The sequence below is a fragment of the Neodiprion virginianus genome, chromosome 3 (genome assembly GCF_021901495.1).
Source record: "Neodiprion virginianus isolate iyNeoVirg1 chromosome 3, iyNeoVirg1.1, whole genome shotgun sequence".
Taxonomy (NCBI): Eukaryota; Metazoa; Arthropoda; class Insecta; order Hymenoptera; family Diprionidae; genus Neodiprion; species Neodiprion virginianus.
Window position 1 is genome coordinate 16,980,323 of NC_060879.1, and position 24,083 is coordinate 17,004,405.

A 24,083-nucleotide genomic window follows, 5' to 3' on the forward strand; every position below is an offset into this window, starting at 1 on the left:
TCCGCTGCAGCGAACGCGCAAGTGTACACTCCCCACGAAAGTGTAGAAAGTGTAGCTAGCACGAACAAACCTATTGTTTCCAATTATTCCGTAACACTGGTACCAACTAACGTAATTCGAAATGTAAGAATCTTGTGCTAAATCATTCAAGAAAACTGCTTAACTATCCAAATATCTCTAGGTGAGGTATAGAGATTGTCACATCCATAGACTTATAAAGATAGACTGAGCGCTCCTATAAGAGGCACTGACAATTACATACATATAAAGGACAGAGATATACCGGGAGTACTGCTTTCTCTTTTCAATCGGCGTCAGTGGAACAGCTATAGATATAGGCGCATAATTTCGCCTCGTTCTCCTCTACCGCCTCGACCCCCGCCACAAATATCGTCAGAGAGAGAAAGGAGTACTCCCGGCATATTTCTGACCTTTAAATGTTTGCTTCAAGCGGCTCATAAGAGCGCCCAGTCTATCTTTACAACCCTATGCGCGCAAGCTTGTCAGACAACCACTAGCGCCACTAATGGTGGAGATTGGCGGCAGAATCGAGGGACATTTTGCGAACCATTTTTAGCAGCGTGTGTCAGGAGGCTATCCACGGGCATCAAAATGCCTACGCAGTGCTCGCAGTATTTTGCCGCAGAGTTACATCCGTATTCATAGTCCTTCCTTGAGGAACAAGGATTCCTTATTCCTCATTTCACGTTTCATAGACTTTCCTCGACAGACTGAGGAGCCTTATTGGCCTCCTTCTTTCAAGGCAGGGCTCGAGCTTCCTTGAGGAAATCTTCGGCACTGCGATTGGCTGTTTCGTTTCACGTAGCCAACGCTTGCGCTTGCGCTTGGCGTCTATGCACTTATGACCCGTATGACGCAGTCACAGCAAGTCTATAGGTTAACTTCCTTGAGGTTATACACTCTCATCACCGTCGCAACCTGACAGTGAGAGCTAAGCAGTTCAAGTTAGATTTAAATGTAGCCGAGTGGCGCTTCGATCAGCAGTTTTACCACCATAAGCAATCACATATCCCTAAATATGTCTTCTTTCTGGAAGGGAGAGCCAAGTTGTGACTATGAAACGAGGACGCCTCTGAGATTAAGGAAGCCTTCATCAAGGCGTCCTTTATCCTTGAGACAAGGCGGGACTATGAATACGGGTGTTATTATTTATAAATAGAGGTGCGTTCCGAAACTAACTGTTGACAAGCCTTTATTTCTTTTGCGCTGCCGAGTTCGTAAGTAGCTTTGTCTCTGCCCTAGGGGAGTTTTCAGCGCTACCAGCTAATTCCGGAACGCACCTATAAAATATTCCTCACAGCACTGCGAGCTAACACATCGGAACCACGTCTTATAGACGTGATCGGAACGCATTCCTGGTGTATACTGAATACGAATTACCTATTTTATTGGTATTCCTATTGGTTAAGAACTAGGCAGCAAAAGTCCTTCCGCGGTATTTTACTGCCCATGAAAATGCAGACTTCGCATGGGAAAACGCCACGAAGTAATGAAAACGCTATCAAATGACAGCACAAGAAATCATAATAATGAAATAAACCGAACGCTTTGCCCGCCATTTTAATTGATCGTAGTAAATCTGTTATCACCCACATCCATGGTTATTACCTGTTCAGTTGATTCAGATTCTCTCTGCCTTGTGTGTGTCGGTCAATCGTAAATTTGTGAAGAAGCAAGTGCTTGTTTATTCGATCAGTATAAAAGAAGCAATATTTGTAAAATAGTGCGCAGAAGGCTGTAAGCCATGGATTCAATTCCACGAACCCACGAAGGTAGGTTTTGCAAATTAGACTTCACGCTAGCCGAGGCATGACCTGAGCTGAGAATGTTGAATTGATAACGTCGCGCCGACGAAGCTTGACAATATATTGTATTGTATTGCTGATGATGCACACTTTCATTTCTTTGCATATTTTCGCCGAATATTTACACTCCCGGCACACACCTAAGTAAGCAATATATCCTCTGTAAGAAAGTCAGCCGACATACACACAACACACCTTAAACAGTTGACGGTTATAATTGGTATATAGTTTTTAATAGTTGTATTACAGTCGTACACCGTTATGACCTTTTACATGCATTACAGACATCGAAGCTCAGATCCGTGAAATACAATCGAAAAAGGAGATACAGAATAAAGAGCTGACTGAAAAAGAGCAAGTAGGGTTGGGAAAGACTGGATTCTATGATCAGGACATATATGATGGTAGCAACAACAAATACGATGGTTATGTCACCTCTATTGCAGCTAATGACGAGGTTGAGGTAAATATCTATGTTTATTCGCAAAAACGGATTGCCAAACAAAATTGAAATAGCTTAGGTTGAATGGGGATAATGAAGAATTGAAATAATCAGGTATACGTAAGTCTGATCAAAATATTCTTTTCAGGATGAAGATTATGAACCAAGTACATTTAGTCAAAGCAAGAGGCCAGGCTACAATGCTCCGGCAGCGCTGCTTAATGATGTTGCTCAGGTAAATAATGGTTTACTGAAAATTCGAATGCCAGACCGTCAAAACTTGCAGTATAAGTAAACGAGTTTTGCTTTTGTCTCAGGAGGTCCAACAGGATTGTAAAAATTGTTCATTTTGTAACTATAGAGAAACTGTCCGTTTAAGATTTGAAATTGATCTATTTCATAAGTTTTCCGATACATTCCATTTGCCAAATTTACGGAGAGGCGGCGCAAAAGGGTTGGGGTCAATGAGGGGGTTATGTAACATCAGTCATATTGAAATAGTTGGAATTATTTAAATTGCAGGACCAAAGATGATACTTCCATTTATTTCAAAATGTGACTAATTTTTCATTTCCTGTATGACTACTCGTATTTAATTTCAATAACAAGTGTTATCTAATTATCAATATTTTTCACAATATTCCACAACCTGTTAAGAATGTTTCCTCTCCAATCTGATTTTTTTTTTAATTCATAGGGGTTTCCGCAATCGCTTAGAAGCACCTAATTCTACAAGGTTGAAATTCGTAATGTAAATGTAACAATTACACTTTGTAAAAACCATTACTTTATAACTAGGGTTGTCGGAAATTCGGCCAACTATAACAATGCAGAAAACACTCATATTCTTCAAACTCAACTCTTTTGAAGTTATTTTAATATTGTAAAATAGTGACTTCGTGTTCAGTGTTCTATTACATTGGCATTATAGTCGAACCTAGATATATGGCCTTGTCATGGGGCCCGAGAAGAGAAAAAATTCTCTATGAAAAAACTAAAACTAAGGGTTCCTCTTACAATTAAACTAAATCACATCATGCTATTTCTCCTTTAAAATCCATGATTATATTTAACAGCTGAATAATTTTTTCTTCAAAAGTATTCCTTTTTTTAGTTACGCATACCATGTCATTGAACATCTTTTTTCTTTAGTTATTGAATACTTGAGTTTTGCGAATATACTTTTTTTTTTATTAAATATTCACATGAACAGATTTCATCAGTTTGTATAGTACCAAAAAAAAAAAAAATAAATCTAAAAATATCAAGACTGTACAACTGTTTCACAATCCATAATTGAAAAATAATGTTCTGGATATGCTCCGTCTCCATGCATGCTTTCAAAATAAGATTTAGTCATTAATGAAGATATCACTATCTTGTGATATTGAAAAGACTTGAAACAGTTGAGTTCTCACAACAAGAGTATGATTTGCTTTATTGTGGCTTACTTAATTTCAGACAATGCCAAAGTTATGAAATAATAATTTATCCTGAAGGTTCATTGTTACATGATCGTTATCAACTTTAACTTCATCTTTGAGACACTGTCTCCAAGTGTGGCAGTTTTGCAGTGTAGTCGGATACTTCATCTGACTTCAAGTTTTTGGGAAACTCATTTTAAAATACCATGTCATTCCTGATTGATACTTTTTACAATATCAATAAATTAAATCTTGTAATCCAGTTAAATATTAAGTAATGGTTATGTAATCACTTTCAGAATTTGAAAACTGAAAATATGAAGATATCAATGTTGACGTTCGTATGAAAAATTGCGGTATTAATCTACAAATGGAAATTTAGCATCTTATCAAAGTTGAGCTTACCTGGGAAAAATGTTTTTATATGATCAGAGAAAGTTCTATGAAATTATATCTAGAATTTGACCTGATAAAAATATATAAAACTATATGCATGTGATTTCACGTGATTTTGTATAATTTTATCTAAGTTAATATTTTCAAATTTGCGTTATAATTTCACATGAATTTATCTGATTATATAAAAACATTTATTCCCAGGCAGATAGAAAGTGATAGTTCAGTTTAATAACGATGCTCTTGAAAATGCAATTTACACCCATTAATATTATCTAATTGTAAGACCCTGATTTGCAGATTGCCATGTAAACATCATATCTAGACCAAGCATTATGTTTAGAAATTTTTTTACATTTCCTGGAAATATCTGTATTTCTCAAGGAATATTTCTTATATTTCAGTAGATACTCTGTCTTGCTTTATTTGATCATCTCCTCGTTGAGTGCTGAGAGTATATTGATACATTGAGATTATTGTAATTTGTATCACATAAGCCTCCCTTCAGTTTGCCTTTTTGAAATAGATTTTTTGCTCATTTTGAATAGAGTGAAAAGGACTATGATCCGTTTGCTGATAGACGACGGCCGACAATTGCGGATAGAGAAGATGAGTACAGGCAAAAGAGACGACGGATGATCATCTCACCAGAACGTGTCGATCCATTTGCTGAAGGTTGGTAGTATTTTTTGTAAGGCTATAAATTACATTTTAAGTACACTGCAGGTGATTTATATTTATACATTCTATACCCATAAGTACATCATACAACAATTTTATTTTTGTGACTTCATTTTCCAATATATTTTTTAATGCATCCCCTCATTTATTTACTTAATCAGTTGTCTCAAGACTAATGCATACGGTTTACACAACCGTGAAGTCAACAATTGATCGGGTTTTGCAGAATTGATGGAAATGTAACATTTTTTTACATCTTACGCAAATTTGTCAGGCATCATAACTATCAGATAATTGAGTGGGTGGATTTAATACTTTAGCGTGAGTCGCTTCATTTACGTGCTTTCATTGAATACTGCTTGGTCGAGTTTAATTAATTTATCACTTTCACATTGCTATTGTTCGTACCTTTCATCATCATATAATAATTTGGGCAATATCAAATCCTGTTGAAACTTGAAAATCCTTTTTCTGGTTGATGATGTACCATTGAATAAAAATGGGCCTATCTGTTTTCAAGCATGAAGATATTATCCAAAACTACAATCTGCGGCGTGTGACAGTAGGTTAATCAACTTTGACATTTCTTGCCAATAAATGTTTGGGAAAAAACAAAATAATGTCGAAGACCACAAGATCCCATGTTTGGAATCGTGCAGTAGCAATTAGATTTTGGATATTTCTTGCATGGATATAATTTGTATTACAAAGGATAACTGAATTATTTCATTTCAACAAAGTCAACCTTATCTCTGGAATAGTGAAAAGTCTTTCATTAGACTGTTCAATACCATCTTGAGGTTCCATGCATGTGTTGCTACATGACTAGTTGTGCTTTGGCTATTTAATGAAACCAAACAGGAAAATTGGCATTTGTATTTGAAGAGTCAGTTAAATCTTGAAGTCAAATTTGATATTACCAATTGACTTTCACAGACGAAAGCAATGCATTCCTCTTTACGACCAACCGAAGGGATCTTGCGAATTCAATGAGTACGAAACATCTGTAAAGATACAATAAAATTGTAAGGGGTTTGAATGGAATGAGCGAGTGAGTTTCTTGAAAATACATACTAATGTAAACATTTTTTTCCAATCTTAGTGACGGTCTGCACATTTGGAATCATCTACTTACCCAGGATACTATGTCGAAGGTTAAACGACATTAAGTCGTCGCCATTTTTAAAGATTGTCTGTTTCAATAAAAGATATGATGAAACTTTTTTTTAAGACATGCAACAAAATTTTAGTGAATAGTTATATAAAATACTGAAGTTGGTACACTTTAGATAACTTGGAAAAGTACCAAATTTTTTCTGTTCACCTACATGGACTAGATAGTTTTAGATAATGTTCTAAATCCTGAAAGTCAGTACATTTGTGACAATCTGAATATAAATTTATCAAAGCGTAACTTCTACTACATAGACTGCGAACTTACACAACTACATTGTAATCTGTATCACGCTTCATTTTCATGTCTGTTTATTCTCTATGTTACTTGTTTTCTTTCCAACTTCCTTTTCATAATAGAGAATCTGTTCTTCTATATTAGTTAAAATTGTTTATCTCTATCGTTTTTTTTTTTTTCAGTTTTTTGTATCATCACAAAACTGCATGATTTAGTTTGAAAAGTTTCATCATATGTTACAGGCTGTACGGAGTCTTACATAGATTCTGACACATTCGATATCCCTAGAAATTTTACGACTCACGATGTTGGATAAATACCGTTAGCATTGCCGGCCACCCGCCGCAGACTCTGCTTGGCTTCTGCTCGGGCCTAAGCGCGCGGCCGCTAGTGCAAACGGTGTTCAATCAACACTGTGAGTCGTAAAATTCCTAGGGATATCGAACATGTCAGAATTTATCTAAGTTTCTGTACATAAGAATATTCAGTCAAATAGAATGAGTGGTCTGAATGCAAATATTATTAATAACGAGAATGAGTTGATTTTTAGATGGCTAAAGTATTTTACGATGTGGAAGACTTGAGCGGGGCTCTGCTCCCTATGGCACCAAACATTCACGTACGTATGCCAAATGTCGGCTACTGTTGCAGCTCTCTTACACAAGACAATGAAATTTCGTGCAAATATATTCTCAATGAATTTATAAATCGTTGAGTTACATTTGTTATTTTCGTAATGTTCTTCACTAATCTGTTGATACGAGGCACATATTTTACAGCGAAGTAATGCTATGAATAATCATTATTCCAATGTAGTAATTACAGCAGGAGAGCGAATTCAGTAGCTTACTTGGAATATTAATTAATATTCTGAGGGCATTGACCAGATCTTATAAAGAAATCGTATAGGAAACAATGAAAGAAAAATCAGCAAACGTTTTTGGAAATTGAAAATTTTCTAGACAATCGACTAACAGTTACGCTTTGCGTGACGTTTGATTCATGGTTACAGGCGGTAAGACTCCAGATGTCGGCTCAAGGACTTACACAGAGATCATGCGCGAGCAGTTTCTTAAAGGGGAAGAATCTGAGGTAAATAAATTCAATATCAGGCCACAGATAATCCCATTCGCTTTTTTGTACAGTGTCACGTGCAGTCTTGATTTTTGTTGTTTACAATTTTCCTGAGATATACTGCATATTAAATAATTGTCAAGTATACGAAATAGGGGTACAATTTTCTGACAATATCATTGCTGCTATTTATTGTGTAGAATTATTCTTACATTAGGAGAAGAACGCAAGTTTTGAAGAAAAAGTCAATTTTTGAAACTAGTCGAAAATATCTCAAAATTGTTCAAAAACTCAAATAAAGGCATTTTGAGTAATATTTTCATTTTAAAGTGAACGGATTATTTTATGAATAATTTCTGTACCGCACTAAGTGTTTTATTTAAAAGCTAATTCTGATTAAATTACCGTATACCATATCTTCGATGCCCTAATTCTTCATTAATACTTTAATATTATATTTACAGTTGAGAAAAAAATTAGTGGAGAAAGCTAAAGATGGCACTTTGAAGGCCAATGGAGAGCCGAAGCCTGCACCGAAAAAACGAGGTCGTTGGGATCAGACAGAGGACACGCCTGTTGCAAAAAAACCAGCCGGTACAGCAGCTACTCCTACATCCTGGGATAATGCTGATGTAAGATGAAGAACGGTGGTCGAGTTTTGAGATATCAATGGAATCACCAAGTTTTTGTACCAGGTTTAATGAATTCGAATTTACATGCTTTAAAATTCACTTCCAGGTTACACCAGCTGCTATAAGATGGGATGAAACTCCTGGCCATGGCAAAGGTGGTGAAACTCCAGGAGCCACTCCTGGGGTTAGTACAAGAATGTGGGAAGCTACTCCAGGTCATGCTACACCAGGTGCAGTGACTCCAGGGCGTGAAACACCATCGCATGACAAAGCCGCATCCAGCCGCAGAAATCGTTGGGATGAAACCCCGAAAACTGAAAGAGGTAAGCAAGTTGTAGATGGTGGCCAGTGGTAAGTGAAATTCTGGAAGTTCTGGAAATATCCTTGCATTTAAGAGTCCTCATTTATCTATTCTTCTATTAGCTTTCATGAATTTTAAAGAGTTCGAAAGTGGTTAATGTTTTTCCCGTAACCTCAATTTGTTCCGGAATTATTAGAGTCAAATTTCTCCACTACATAATGTAATTATTTTTTCTGTCAAAACACGAATTAGCTTCGAAAAACTGTTGTCAATCTTTAATAATATTTTATTGTTGTTTGTTCAATAACGCAAAAGAAATTCATACTAACCTCAGCTTCAAAACTTGTAGAAACTCCTGGTCATAATAGCGGTTGGGCGGAAACTCCAAGAACCGATAGAGTTGCCGGTGATTTAATACAAGAAACACCTACACCGTCAGCCAGCAAACGACGCAGTCGTTGGGATGAAACACCCTCTAATCAAACACCTGGATCTATGACTCCGCAAACACCTGCCACACCGCTGACAACACCTCATCAAAGTTCTATCTTAACACCCAGCGGCGTAACACCTACGGGACCCAAAGCAATGGGACTAGCAACACCGACACCCGGGCACTTGATGTCTATGACGCCCGAGCAATTGCAGGCTTATCGTTGGGAGCGTGAAATTGACGAACGTAATCGACCTCTGTCGGACGATGAACTTGATGCCATGTTTCCCCCGGGTTACAAAGTGCTGCAGCCACCTGCAGGTATGCATTCCGTTGACAAAGTAAAAAGTGATCAGTCTTCACTCATCTGTTGATTGATCGATTAATAAAACTTTTGTTTCAGGGTATATTCCAATTCGTACTCCAGCAAGAAAGTTGACCGCAACTCCGACGCCGATAGCAGGCACGCCGCAAGGATTTTTCATACAGCAAGAAGATAAGAGTGCCAAGTTCGTTGACAATCAACCCAAAGGCAACCTTCCATTCATGAAACCAGAGGACGCTCAATACTTCGACAAGCTTTTAGTTGATGTTGATGAGGAATCTCTCAGCCCTGAGGAACAGAAAGAAAGGAAGATAATGAAACTCCTTCTCAAAATAAAGAATGGTACTCCGCCAATGCGAAAGGCAGCGCTCAGACAAATTACAGACAAAGCCCGGGAGTTTGGAGCAGGTCCTCTTTTCAATCAAATTCTACCGCTCCTCATGTCACCCACATTAGAGGATCAAGAGCGACATCTACTTGTTAAAGTTATCGACCGCATTCTGTACAAATTAGACGATTTGGTCAGACCGTACGTGCACAAAGTAAGTTTGTCCATCATTATCGTTAAATATAATTTTATACCTGTTATTAATTCGGAATAAGTGACTATTCTTTTATGGTAGTAATCAATCGACAGGACTTGTTTTTATCTAGAGTCTAAAACTGTTATTTTTTAGATCCTTGTTGTAATTGAACCCTTGCTGATTGATGAAGATTACTATGCTCGAGTAGAGGGTCGAGAAATTATTTCTAATCTGGCAAAGGCCGCTGGATTGGCTACAATGATTTCCACAATGCGACCTGACATCGACAACATTGATGAATATGTGAGAAACACGACAGCTAGAGCATTTGCTGTCGTTGCCTCTGCGCTTGGAATTCCATCTTTACTACCTTTCTTGAAAGCTGTGTGTCGCAGTAAAAAATCATGGCAAGCTCGCCACACCGGTATTAAAATTGTGCAGCAAATTGCAATTCTTATGGGATGTGCTATCTTACCACATCTGAAGAGCTTGGTAGAAATTATTGAGCATGGTACGAGAATTTTACGTGTCTAATTCCTTGTAAACTTATATTGTCTAGTTTTATTTTGTCATTGATATTTTTCTCTGTCACATTTACTTCTTAATTAATATTTTGCATTCTAAACTGTGTTTCGAAACGGCATTAGAAGAAAACAATGTTCACAGGTCTCGTAGATGAACAACAAAAAGTTCGAACCATCACAGCGTTGGCCATAGCTGCATTGGCTGAAGCAGCTACTCCCTACGGTATTGAGAGCTTCGATTCCGTCTTGAAGCCCTTGTGGAAGGGTATTCGTACTCACAGAGGAAAAGGATTGGCAGCGTTTTTGAAAGCAATTGGTTATCTGATTCCGCTTATGGACGCAGAATATGCAAACTATTATACTCGTGAAGTAATGCTGATTTTGATCAGAGAGTTTCAATCTCCTGACGAGGAGATGAAAAAAATTGTCCTGAAAGTAGGTTCAAACCTTGATCCAGGAGATTAGCTTAGCTGCAAATTTTACAACTCATTTCGTTATCTCACTTTAAATTTTAGGTTGTTAAACAATGTTGCGGTACAGATGGTGTCGAAGCTCAGTATATAAAGGATGAGATACTTCCACACTTCTTCAAACACTTTTGGAATCATCGTATGGCTTTAGATCGCAGAAATTACAGACAGGTAAAGTGAAAGGAAACAAGATTTACGGCATTACCTATATTGTATTGATTGACTAATAGTGCGTTACTAATCTTTAAATTTATTCTGTCAGTTGGTAGATACCACAGTCGAAATAGCAAATAAGGTTGGTGCATCTGAGATAATAAACAGAGTCGTCGACGATCTGAAAGATGAAAATGAGCAGTACAGAAAAATGGTCATGGAAACAATTGAAAAAATAATGGGCAATTTGGGAGCCGCCGACGTCGATTCTCGATTAGAAGAGCAACTAATTGATGGCATTCTTTATGCATTCCAAGAACAGACCACTGAGGTATTTATTTGTTTTTTTTCGAATCAATCCTATTATTTATTGTATATTATGAACTTGTAGAAATTCAATAACATAATACGTAATTGTATGATTCTCGTATAGGACGTCGTAATGCTCAATGGATTCGGAACTATAGTCAATACGCTCGGTAAAAGAGTAAAAGCTTACTTGCCGCAGATTTGTGGTACGATTCTTTGGCGTCTCAATAATAAATCCGCTAAAGTACGTCAGCAAGCCGCGGATCTCATTTCACGAATTGCTGTTGTAATGAAGACATGTCAAGAGGTAAATAAAAACTTCATTTAACGATATATCTGGTGAAGAGTCCGAAACTCGAATGAGTAGACAGATGTAAAATCTCAATGAATGTACACAACCCGCCATATAAATTACATTAAATTGTTCACTCATTGGCACCATTACCTTATATTATTTGTATTGTAATAATCGGTTTTCTGCTTCCAGTATAAAATTGATTTTCTAAGCAATGATTTCCCACGCGATTTTCGCACTAAAATGTCACATGATGTGTGACTGTTTGGATTTATACGTAAACTTTTTTATACATAATATTTTTCTGTACTATTGGTATTGTTACTGTGTTACCGAAGTGACATTCGCTTCATTGGTGAAATAATCCTACTCGTGCAGAATCAGTTTTAACTGGAAACAAATACTTATCTGAAAAAAAATTTCAAATGATCTATCTGCTCACTGTTCTTAACGTTTATAGGAAAAACTGATGGGTCACTTGGGTGTCGTGTTGTACGAATATCTGGGGGAAGAGTATCCTGAAGTATTGGGAAGTATTTTAGGTGCCTTGAAAGCTATTGTGAACGTTATAGGCATGACAAAAATGACGCCGCCTATCAAAGACCTGTTGCCACGTCTCACGCCAATTCTGAAAAATAGGCACGAAAAGGTTCGTTAGTCTGTGATTATTCTTCAGTTTTTGAAAGTAAAACTATCGTCATCTGAAATTGTTTGTAAAATTTTATCATTACTTCATTCATTTATAGGTACAAGAAAATTGTATCGATTTGGTAGGAAGAATCGCAGACAGGGGACCTGAGTATGTTTCCGCACGAGAGTGGATGCGAATCTGTTTCGAATTACTGGAATTACTCAAAGCGCATAAGAAAGCAATTAGAAGAGCTACGGTCAACACCTTTGGATACATCGCGAAGGCTATTGGGTAAGTTGACCAAGTGAAACGAATAATGAATAAAATTGCCACTTGAAAGATACTTTGTTTTATATTTATTACTTTTTTGTTAACGTTTATTTTAGGCCTCACGACGTTTTGGCAACGTTACTCAATAATCTCAAAGTTCAAGAACGACAAAATCGCGTTTGCACAACAGTCGCCATTGCTATAGTTGCGGAAACTTGTAGTCCTTTCACAGTTTTGCCAGCATTGATGAACGAGTACAGAGTTCCCGAGCTTAATGTTCAAAACGGTGTATTAAAATCGCTTTCCTTTTTATTTGAATATATTGGAGAAATGGGCAAAGATTACATATATGCCGTTAGTCCATTACTGGAGGATGCCCTTATGGACAGGTAAGTGCATGCATTATTCACGACTTTATTAACGATTCGTCATTCCATTTAGCTCAAATTAGTTTGATACAATTTCTTCTTGTTTCCTGATCACTAGGGACCTGGTACACAGACAGACTGCTTGTGCTGCAATCAAACACATGGCTTTAGGAGTTTACGGCTTTGGCTGTGAAGATGCTCTGATCCATCTCCTGAATCACGTTTGGCCTAATGTTTTTGAAACCTCTCCCCATTTGGTTCAGGCTTTCATGGATGCTGTAGATGGTCTTCGTGTCGCATTGGGCCCGATAAAAATTCTTCAGTATACATTACAAGTAATTGCAAATATTAAGCAATCGTTAATTCTAACTCAGTTGTCAGTTTGTATATGCAATAAGTGTTATTATCAATCATTGAAAATTAAATATGCTATTTTTTTACAGGGGCTATTTCACCCAGCTAGAAAAGTTCGAGACGTCTATTGGAAAATATATAATTCTCTTTATATTGGCGGACAGGATGCGCTTGTGGCCGGGTATCCACGGATTTTAAATGACCCGAAGAACCAATACATTAGGTACGAATTAGACTATGTTTTATAACTGACATTATTTGAGATGTAATTTATAAATCATTTCATCAAATCGCAACGTGGTGACTTTTGCAAGAATTCTTTGCAGAATTTGGTGATTGATCACAATTTATAAATTGTACTTGGCATATTATCTATAACAATGAAATCACACTCTAATTTGTATATGTATCAGGGGAACCCAAAAGTCATTAATAAAAATTATGACTATATTTGAAATTGAAATAAAATAGGGTTTGTAAAATTGGAATTCAGGTACATTAAACAACTCTGTAAAATGAATGACAATACCCAACACTAATCTAGTAATATACTTAACTCTATTAATGGATGCAGAAAATTATGGCATAGATATTTTAGTGAGAAAACAATTATCATTTAGTTGTGCTGCAATTGGTATGTAAGGAATCTTATTTGTGTCACAAACTTTCACGAGAACCCAGTCACGACATTTCTTACACAGGCTTAAAGTCATTGTTTGATATATAAAACACACTTCTGCCTTAATATTAAAAATTGCACTTCAACAGTTTGGTTTGGTTAAACTGGATTAATCCCAAAAGTATTATTACTATACACACATATCTATGTTCACTCGTGATCGATAATTTATAACTCTGTGAACAAAACAAGATACCTCAATTTCTGGACATCAATTCATAACTCTTGCAGAAAATACTGTAAATTTAGTAATGGCGTACCCTCTATGGAAATGCACTAAAACAATCGTGATTACGAACATCTAATAAATATCTAAAGTAATGGTGATGTGCATGGTATCATTTTAAATTTCGGAGGTGGCTTTTTATGGCTTGAAGTCTGCATAAAGTATTTCATGACTAGGATTCCGCGATACAGTAAATGTCATCACCAGGCCTTCCATGGACTTGTGATGTAAATAAATTGAGAAGACGAAGCAAAATTATGTCTTTATCGTCACAGCATAATTAGTCACATTAATTGGTCACTTGACTGCAATGGTTTCACGAAATTACAATTAACTATTTGCAATTTATATGTTCACTGACCCGCTACTATCCACTAAACGCGAATTTACTTTGTACCAATTTAGTATCTATAAGCGTATAGTGTACACTCGCAACTATTTAGTGCTCTTGAGTAAACCACCTTTTTCATAGTTAATGATCGAGTGTCACAGCAAATAATAAATATTGTATCATGTTCATCTGTTCTAATTTGTCGAATTAACACCTGTTAGTCGCTACTCCTAGTGAGACTTTGACATCACCCCTCTGTAGCCTTTACTACTACTCAGTCGTATATTCACATCATTTGAGCAGATAGCCTGTACGTGATAATCATTGAGCTTGTATTGAATTAGCCTGAAGAAGTAAGCGACGCAAGTGGGAGCTCAAACTTTATTTTCAGTCCAGTTATTCGCAATGTATTTGATGCTTCAGTTTCGGAAAGATTAGGAATTAATAATATTGAATTTAAACCACTTTTGTTATCAATTTGATGGCGAAATATCTAAGAATTGAAAATTATATTCATTTTGGTGTAAATTTACGTCGTTATCAAACAAAGTACAATAAGTACTAACCTATAATATAGTTGTATAGACCAGTAAAGTTGTCGACCCTTTCCTTACCTGGGGCTTACTGTATTATTAGTTGAATATTCAGTTTTACGAATCAAATTACAGCTGATATACCTATATGCATTTACATGCAATATGTATCTATATTGGTGTATGACCAACTGGCTATCGTAATAATTTTATGTATCAATGAAGAAAATTGAATACCCATATTTATGTTTTACAAGTTTGATATTGATCTGCTAAAATAAAAAAATGATATTGCTAGAATGATGTAGATACGAGTGTGGCAATTATCTCTTATTATTATTATTATATGTATATGTATTTAACACTACTGTTTTTAGTCACCCGATCGTGGAAATAATTTTGTAACATAGTATTGTATTTAGCGTTCGTCTCATCAAATAGTTTCATCATGATATTTGCAGATTGACCGAGTAATCCTTAATCTAGTAGTCTTTGTGAGTAAGTTCGATAATAAATCTAAATGTACCAGAATGTATGTAAATTATGGTTTTCTTCACGATCCGCTATCATGAAATTGATTCCTATAATTACAGTAGAGACGCCGTTTGGGGTGCTATCTTTGGCAAGCCATCTAACTACTCAACTTTCAATTACTTCAAGTACTGAAAATCTTCTACAGTAAATGTCGATGGAACTTTTGACCACTCGATTGTTTGCAAAACAAATGTTACAACGATCAAAGCTCGTAACACTTTTGTGGCATTTCTGGTCAGATCTTTATTTACATGCAATTGGTCAAATAGATCAATTCAATTAGATGGTCACATATGGTACTAAAGTAGCCAAAAATGGTACTTAAATCTTATGTAGGCATCATGGAGGTTGATAGAGGTAAGTAGCAAAATATGTTTAATATAAAATAGATATATTTTAAACTGTGATACACTTATTTTTTTCTTTTGCCTTTTTATAATCAATTTCAACAAACACAATAGGTACAATTAAAAAAAAGATTTCATCTACGGAAAACTATCATTGTTATACATTATTGACTCAAAGTTACTGGAATATTTTGGAGAAGGAAGAACAAAGTGTTACAGGAATAGGACAGCCATGAAGCTTGAAACAAGCCCAGCATAAAAAAGTGTGCTAAATCATGAATGGACCAATTTAAATACTATGAAGTAACTATTTGTATTCTAAATGTATCAAAAAGAACGCGAAACTCCTCAAGTGAATAAATAATTTCAACAGCTAGAGGTACTTTCAGACTAATACATCAGAATCCATATTTTTGTTTGTAAGAAATTTCGTTAGTTCTCCAAAATATCCTCATTGAAAGTATTGAAATACGTTCTTTGCTAAAGTTTTTGAGCAGATTGTATTATCGAAACGTTTACTTTTATAATATAAAATTAATTTAAAATTGCATTTCAATGAAACAATGAACTAAGTTACTCTAGTTATTTTTACATTTCCCTCTCTGATGAATGCACAAACGTAGATATATCTCCTTCAGATAGAAGTTCTACACATTCGACATTAATCATGTAGCCCAAGAGTATAATTAGAGAAAGAATGCTGGACAATAAAGAAACTTGCTGTAATGAACAGCAAGCACCACAATGGCAAGTTACTTACACGTTATAGTGCAGCTTGCATGCTTTGATTTACCAATTTCTGTATGTTAATATGCTGGTATTTGACAGAGTAATAAGTATCGAAGAGTGGCTAAAAAAATGTTATATTCACATTATACCCAACACGCTTTCTTTGTGTATACTCTTTTTCCGGTTCAATCTGCGGAAAAAACATTCGCGTGAATCGCAAAGTATCGTTTACTTCCGTTTTCATTTATGTATATAGTAGTAGTCGCATCACAACTGTTAAAATATGTGTGATATTTTGTGTAAATTCAACTAGTAATAATAAAAAAAAAACAAAAATAAAGCAATTACTTTCTGTTCATTCAGATTTTTTCCATTATTGATCGAGATGAGGGTCAAATTAGAAATCGTTTTTTGAAAAAAAAAAAAAAACACCGTTCAAAATAAAATAAGGAAACTGTAACTCTCTGCACCTAATAATTTCAAATGCAAAAAACAACTGTATGGATTTTCCGATATCTCATGTTAGACAATAATAAATGGATCTAAAAGGTTTTGATATAAGTATGTAAATTTTAATTCTTTCACAGTTGCATTATGAGTGAAAAGGTATTTACAAGTGAAAATAAACGCACTGTGATACAACGTCAAGTAGATGAATGCAAAGCTGGTTGACCCACGCAATATAATCATTTCACTCTGTCCATTTTTAAAAAACCCACATTCATCTCACAATCAGCCACGTACACATACATACAATATTATTTAAAAATGTAATACATACTCTAGGAGGAAATTATATTTAATTATTTATATTGATACAGTTCTATAGTTTGATATATATTTAAAAGTCCTTGCCATAAGGATTAAAATTTTGTGCTTTTCGTTCTTGAGAATCTTCTATTTTCAGGAAACTGCCGCTGACTAAATAAATTCATATAATTGAATTGCCGACATATACTCACATTGTATATGTGTGCATGGATAATACTACCATGTCAATTTTCAATCTGCGAGATTACAAGGAACAAACTCACAAATTTCATGCTCAGGAGCTCAGATCTCTAAAAAGTAATGACATTCAGAATACAAATTGTACCTAAGAACATCAATGACTAAATGCAAGTTACTGGTTTACACACATATCTCGGTATCGACATTGAAAGATAAGCCATTTGTGTTTTAAACTGGTTGCAAATAATCAATACCATTAATCAATACCATGCATTAGAGGCTTGCGATGCATGTGTGTGATTTGAAGTTTGGATTTTATGGTCCGAATTATAACATTTGCTAAGTAAAAGTGTAGTTAAACTTTGAATATCCTCCCTTTTGGATTATTTATACACAAATATATAGAAGATCTTATGCAATGTAAAAACAATCTCGAATTCTTATCAATAAGTTATAGAATGATAAAAAGTTCACTTATACAATATGGGGTATTTATAATAAGTGATCTTATGTCTAGAAAATTCATTTTCTAATACAATGAAACATAAAAGTAAATAGTCTTAATTAAAAGTAATAATTGCTTCGAGTTTTAAAGTAGTAGAAATAAAAAATTTCTAGATATAAGATCGAATAACAATCCGTACAATCGCAAAATATCACAATAAGTATTTTCAGATCGTAGAAATTATGCAAAATTGTTTGGCATTCTAATATGGCTTTGTCCACAGTGAAAACGATAAAAGAAAACAAATATTCAAGGAGAAATAACTTAGAAACCATTCAAATCATCAGGTTTCATTGAACACACTCATCGAAAGAACGTAACGTTAATAATAATTGATAACATATTTATTAATAATTTCTCCCTATCATAATGATATGCTAAATGAAAATGTGAATCTGATAAACTTATGGCAGAGAAATATGTTAACCAATTATTATCTTTGTTTGTATAGATGCTGATTATACCTCTGATAAATTAGGAACTAATTGCAGAAAAAATATCGAGTTAGGTTTTTGTATTACAATATAATTGATATATAACCAGTTAGTAACTAACGAGAACATATAAAAACTTTTTTTGTATTCCGTCTTTGAGAAAAATGCAATATTTATGTTTTGTTTTAAGCCTTGAACTTTTTAATGTCACACTTTATTTCTAAGCAATTCTTTTTCAAAGTAACTTCGTCAGCTTCTCAAAAAAGCTTCATCCGCAGCACCCTGAAGAAATTCCCAATAAACAGAATTGCTTACAAATCATTTTAAAACAGTCTATTCTATCTTGGTCTCTGAATTTTGATGTTTTAATGAGTCGTGGCATGCACGTTGACCCTCTTCGTTAGACATAATCCCATTTGTTTTTAGATCTATCCTTCTGTCTTTGGGTTCGCTTATAGCTGCGTGTCAAGCTGTGCGTCGCTGCACTGCTGAGTGCAGTCTTGGTACATGCCACGGTACCTATTTCCTAATTTCTGTCCCTGAAAAATAAGTAAAAGTTTGTAAAGAAGTTCGTTGTGAATGATAGCATGATAAATTATTGAATCTTGAAGCACATCAAGTTAAGTAAGTTAAGTAAATTCACCACCACCAATATTTTTGTAGAAACTACATATATTCAGCCTCTAAAAATTTTGTAAATGACATCTTGGCATGAGGTACGATTCTGTCCAATTGCCTACCGAAGCAGAATATTTTTGAATCAAATTCTGAGGTACGTCATTGTTAAACTAAATTCTAAAATATTTATGAATCAAATTCTGAATTACAATGTTGTTAAAACATATTCTGAAGTACGGTGTTGTTCTGCTAAGCTGTCCACCTTAGAATAGACTTACCCTGGTCCAGGATAGTAGTAAGGGGGAGGTCGCTCATACTCGGTGCTGAGGGGTGGTGCTGCAGCAGCTGGTTGATACCTTGGTGGTCCCCCGTTTGGAAAATCCCAATTTCTAAAACAAAAAATATTTGTTTTATTCCTAATAATGCCAATGTCTATTGTATACTTGAAGACTTGCTAAAGTATATCAAAGTCTCATACAGTATATCAAGATATTCCGTAAACGAAACTGCAACTTCTCGGTCTCTTTACATTTTTGTGTAAGTGTCAATCACATGAAAAAATTATTGAAATAAATGTCAGCAAACATGACCATGATTTATTAAAGAACATTGCTGTTCGGCTAATTATGGATGCCGTTTGAAAAGTATTGAAGTATACTGCATGTCAGGTGGAAATTTGTACTACATTACTAAGAATTTTCTGGAATTTTCACCCAGTTTTTGCAGAAAAAAGTGACTGAACTACATGAATTAATAAACAAAAACTACCTTAACACATTAGAGATGTAACGTAGAATCATTTATTTCTTTACCATAACACACGTAACATAGAAGCATGTGCATGACATGAACAGATCCGTCATTAGGTGGCCACGGAATATTAGATGTGACTTTCAAGTTTCCCAAGACAGAAGGTTCATTTGTTTCCTGCTTATTATTTCACGATAAAGATTGTAACACCAAGTATGAAATGTGTTAAAGAAGATCGATGTATCAATTTAAAATTACTGTATTATGTATCTTTTTACACATATTACGCTTCACAAAAGTAAACATTTTACCCCAAATCAACCGTTAACATTCCCAAAGTATACAATCTCTTGACGATTATCAAACAGTGAATAATGGGTTTTAAAACTCTCAATTTCTTTACCACCCAGATTATATTGGTTTTCTTTTCAGCTATTTTGAATTATACGGAAATATATCGTTTGCTTTGATAACTTTACAGAAAAAACCTCTAGTAAACTAGTTCATTTGGTATAAACAATCCTTAAAAAACGACAATAGTAATATTTGTCCGCTAAAAACATCTTTCCAAAAGAAATAACCCAGGTCACTATGAGAATAACTTCACTAAAAGGTCTGATATTTAAGCTACAGTAACATAATACGTAATAAGAATCAATTATTTGGTTAAAATTTTAAGATTGAATCATTATTTACAATATATTACTAAAGAATAAATATTAAGCGTATTTTTTATCAATTAATATTGTTTGTGCATTACAATGAAAACTAATATGCAGGAAACTACCGGCTTTGCAATGACCTTTTTTTCAATAAAGCTGCTTATGCCTTAGAGCATATACCATGGAGGTAGCCTGGTATACCCTTTCGTGTAAATGGAAAACGGCACAGAGAGGGGAATACTAAACGAGAGTACCTTTGTCTCGCACGCTCGCGATTGATTGCTGTAGAAAGAGAGAAATACTCATCTTACTATGTTCCTCTCTTTCGCACTCGGGAACACTTTTTCCGTTGCCAGGCTTCCTCCATGGCATATGCTCTAAGGTCTATGTACACTTGGGGTCAATGAATCTGAGACGGCTAATTTTTTCCACTAGACAGTTATGTTGGCAACACAAAGAAACTTACAGCGCTACAGTCGGCCGAGCGCGAAACAAACTCAATCTCAATAAACATAATATAACCTTAGGATATGTGTCAATCACTGAACTCTAAAGTTCAGTCGTGTCAATCTAGCAAGTCATCATCCCCGCGGTATTTTGAGATTAGATTCGACGGTCATGGGTTATATTATGTTTGCTGAGATTGAGTTTGTTTAGCGCTCGGCCGACTATGGCGCTGTAGATTTCTCTGTGTTGCCAACATAACTGTCTAGTGTAAGAAGAGATAATGACTTTTTGGATTGACATGTCAATTCTAAGGTTAGATTCGGCAGAAATAACGATTTGTTGACGTGTCAATCCAACACGGTATTCTAAGGTTAGATTCGGTGATCATGGATTATGTTGTGTTTATTGAGATTGAGTTTGTTTCGCGCTTGGCCGACTATGGCGCTGTAGGTTTCTCAGTGTGGCCAACATAACTGTCTAGTGTAAGAAGAGATAATGACTTGTTGGATTGACATGTCAATTCTAAGGTTAGATTCGGCAGAAATAACGATTTGTTGACGTGTCAATCCAACACGGTATTCTAAGGTTAGATTCGGTGATCATGGATTATGTTGTGTTTATTGAGATTGAGTTTGTTTCGCGCTTGGCCGACTATGGCGCTGTAGGTTTCTCTGTGTTGCCAACATAACTGTCTAGTGTATAAAACTAGCCGTCTCAGATTCATTGTCCCCAAGTGTACGTACATAAGTAAAGATTGAATCTATACGCATCTTTGATACAGATTTTATGATATTGAGCAACGCGTGAAGCTGCGCAATTGAATCCAGTATCGAGAGGCAACAGTGAAATTTAATAGGCTGAGTGACCGACTAAGCATGGGCAAAATAATTAAACTATTGGCTGGCAAAATCGTACCGCAGTGATATTTTCGTTTGCAAGGCAGGGGAGCTAACTTACTCAAAGCGGAGCATGAGATGTCTAACTCTCCTCCATCAAACGGCAATTTGAAATTATGTCGTTACAATGGCTCGTAGTAGTCATCAGCGAGCAGGTAGTTAACTACTTAAATAAAATTTAACCAACATTTTCAAATTACCACATCAAATATTCTCTGATCTGAGACCTGATTGACCTAAAAAACTTCGGATCGTTTACATAATCTTCATACGTCACGTTTGATAGTTAAAGCTCGAGGTGGTCAATCTGCATAAAAATTCGGAAAAGCTCGCGCAAGCGCAGTCGGAAGCTCAATCTGCTAAGTTTCATCGCTTCTTGTCGGTCTGTGAAATTGGTTGAGTTGAGTGTCATAAAATCAAAATGGGTCTTGCGACTTACGTGTGGAGGTGTTTTGAGAGATGTGAGAGGCCTCCCCTCAAGGTTCCCACTCACCTGGAAATAACCAGGACAACAATTTCACGACCGCTACACGAAATTGATCAATTAATAATTAAATTCAAAAGAAGACAGATATTCTACGTAAAAAAAGAATATATCTGATGAGTGGGAACCCTGTTAAAAATAAATCGTAAATAAAAACCTCATACATAGTTATAACACGGGTTCGGTAAATAAATCTTTTCAAAACACCAAAAAATATAGTCGAAGAAAAGTAAGAGTAAAATACCAAGATTAACAATAGTGCTCATAATCATAAAAATATAAATAACTCATACAAATAATAATTTTTGCGAAACGTGAACTCTCGCCAACAGAACATCCTGAAGGCGGACTTGAAGATTTACTGAACATATAACGACATACAAGATTGTACGATATCGGTTGATACCTGAAATTTAAGATTAAGACCAACCAATGAAAATTGTGATCTTTGGCGAGGGAGAAATAACTCGAGATTTGAGTGACACAATGATTTTTTGAGTTAAATTAATTTAAAATAATCCATGTCATTCAACTTGAATTTTCTATTTCAGATAAATTTCTTGAAATCAACTTAATTCATTGAAATTAATGAATTTCAATTTTTATTTCCTCGATAATTCTCGATAAATCTCTTTACCTCGAGTGAGTTCAAAAAAATTTCAATTTATTCGCTCGCATTTCCTGTTAATTGAAATAATTTTTTTTTTAATTCTACGTTAATGGCGTCATCTAGTTAGGCGCAGATGTATATTCGAGTGAACTAGGACAATTGTGATTGCTTTAGTAGTTTTTTTATGAACTAAACAAATGGGAAAAATGCAAATTAAAATTTTGTTCTATCGAACTGTGTAAAAATATTAAATTCAAAGATTTTGAGTTCATTCTACTTCATTTCATAGTCACAAGCCTAAAGACTGAAATTCCGTTCGTTTTTTTGATTTTAGATGAGCAGAACAGCCGGATTCATGTCAACACTCTAACAAATTTTTTTTCCATATGCTCCTATCGGGCAGTATACATTAGATTATATTCAACAGTTCGTCTCCAAAAAATGTACAAGGTTTCTTTAAATGGCAATAAATATAATGTAAAAAGTCTGACAAATTTTATTTCAATGGTTTGTCTTAAAAAATTACCCAAAAAACCACACTAGACGACTCCCTTCATTTTTTTATTTCAATTTAATTTTTGGTTTTCTCTGAACATATAATGCTGGCACGAACCAAATTGATTCAAATCAACTTGATTTCATTTTTAATAATTCAGTTAACTTTCATTAATTCAGGTGAATTATAATCAACTCACAAACCTATTGACATGTCAATTCAAGTCGTTTCCCCCTCGATCTTTGGTGTAACAATTGCATTGTCGTCAAACTGAAAAATGGATTTATATGAATAATATCACAACGTAACGTAAGTTGATAAATTTCCACCCTAATAGAAATGGTACCTAATGTATATAAAATTGGTAATATTTCAATAATAGCTTGAAACATTAGGTCACTTTCCAATAACGAACGTTAACGTAATGAAATATTAAGAATAGAAAATCCGTTTTTGCAATATCAGAGTGAGTTTACAGGATTCAAGTATCAAATACTAAATGTGTACACTTTTCTGGTTTACTGAATTTTACGACCCTAAACTTACAAAATACCGAATTTTCTTGAACCGGTATGGTTACATTAACGTCCGAAATTCACCTTTAAACCGAAACGGGCTCACAGATCGAAATATACTTTGATGATCTGACATCGGAACGTATCCGTGTATATGAATGTAAGTTCAAATAATTTCAGAAATATTGAAAAATACTACGAGAGGCAAATTCTCACTGATTTTACCCTGTATACAAGTATGATGCGAATGTGATATTTCGTCATAGTAGGCGTAAAATACGCTCGAATATGCACCATTTGCATGCATAAAGTTGAATTTTCTTTACGTCCAGTAAGCGTAAAGTAATAAATTTAAATTGATTAAAAAGCGTGATTTAACGTGAAACAAATGATTGCACGCAATATAACGCCATCTGGTAACTACCACAGAAACTAATTGGTAAAATGCGTGTATACACATTTCACAAATGATATCAAATTCAAATGAATACAA

General features: G+C 35.0%; 2 protein-coding genes across 8 annotated transcripts in view; one reads left to right on the plus strand and one right to left on the minus strand.

Annotated features, from left to right (window-relative positions):
* Positions 1-1,542: 1,542 nt before the first annotated feature.
* LOC124300712 (splicing factor 3B subunit 1) lies at positions 1,543-16,411 on the plus strand. 3 transcript variants are annotated; one of them, XM_046755026.1, is made up of 19 exons: positions 1,543-1,793; positions 2,111-2,289; positions 2,417-2,503; positions 4,637-4,763; positions 7,193-7,272; positions 7,719-7,886; positions 7,993-8,209; positions 8,537-8,941; positions 9,024-9,487; positions 9,623-9,980; positions 10,136-10,428; positions 10,509-10,634; positions 10,726-10,947; positions 11,050-11,232; positions 11,681-11,869; positions 11,967-12,142; positions 12,238-12,510; positions 12,608-12,824; positions 12,933-16,411. In XM_046755026.1, the coding sequence occupies exons 1-19, from the start codon at positions 1,766-1,768 to the stop codon at positions 13,089-13,091; spliced, it is 3,951 nt and encodes a 1,316-aa protein (XP_046610982.1). In that variant the 5' UTR covers positions 1,543-1,765; the 3' UTR covers positions 13,092-16,411. The 3 variants fall into 3 exon arrangements, with proteins under 3 accessions (XP_046610982.1, XP_046610984.1, XP_046610983.1); XM_046755028.1 differs by lacking the exons at positions 1,543-1,793; positions 2,111-2,289; positions 2,417-2,503 and adding an exon at positions 6,731-6,799 and having other exon boundaries at positions 4,745-4,763; XM_046755027.1 differs by lacking the exons at positions 1,543-1,793; positions 2,111-2,289; positions 2,417-2,503; positions 4,637-4,763 and adding exons at positions 4,786-5,923; positions 6,731-6,799.
* LOC124300716 (prominin-like protein) overlaps positions 15,521-24,083 on the minus strand; it is a 56,676-nt gene continuing 48,113 nt past the window's right edge. For 4 of the 5 annotated variants that reach the window (XM_046755039.1, XM_046755038.1, XM_046755040.1 and 1 more), the window contains 2 exons: positions 19,009-19,119; positions 15,521-18,651 (listed from right to left, as the gene is read on the minus strand). In XM_046755039.1, coding sequence (XP_046610995.1) covers positions 18,639-18,651; positions 19,009-19,119 — 124 coding nt within the window. In that variant the 3' untranslated portion in view covers positions 15,521-18,638. Of the gene's footprint in view, positions 18,652-19,008; positions 19,120-21,924; positions 21,979-24,083 lie in introns of those variants that run through there. The other variant, XR_006907304.1, reaches the window with a different exon arrangement.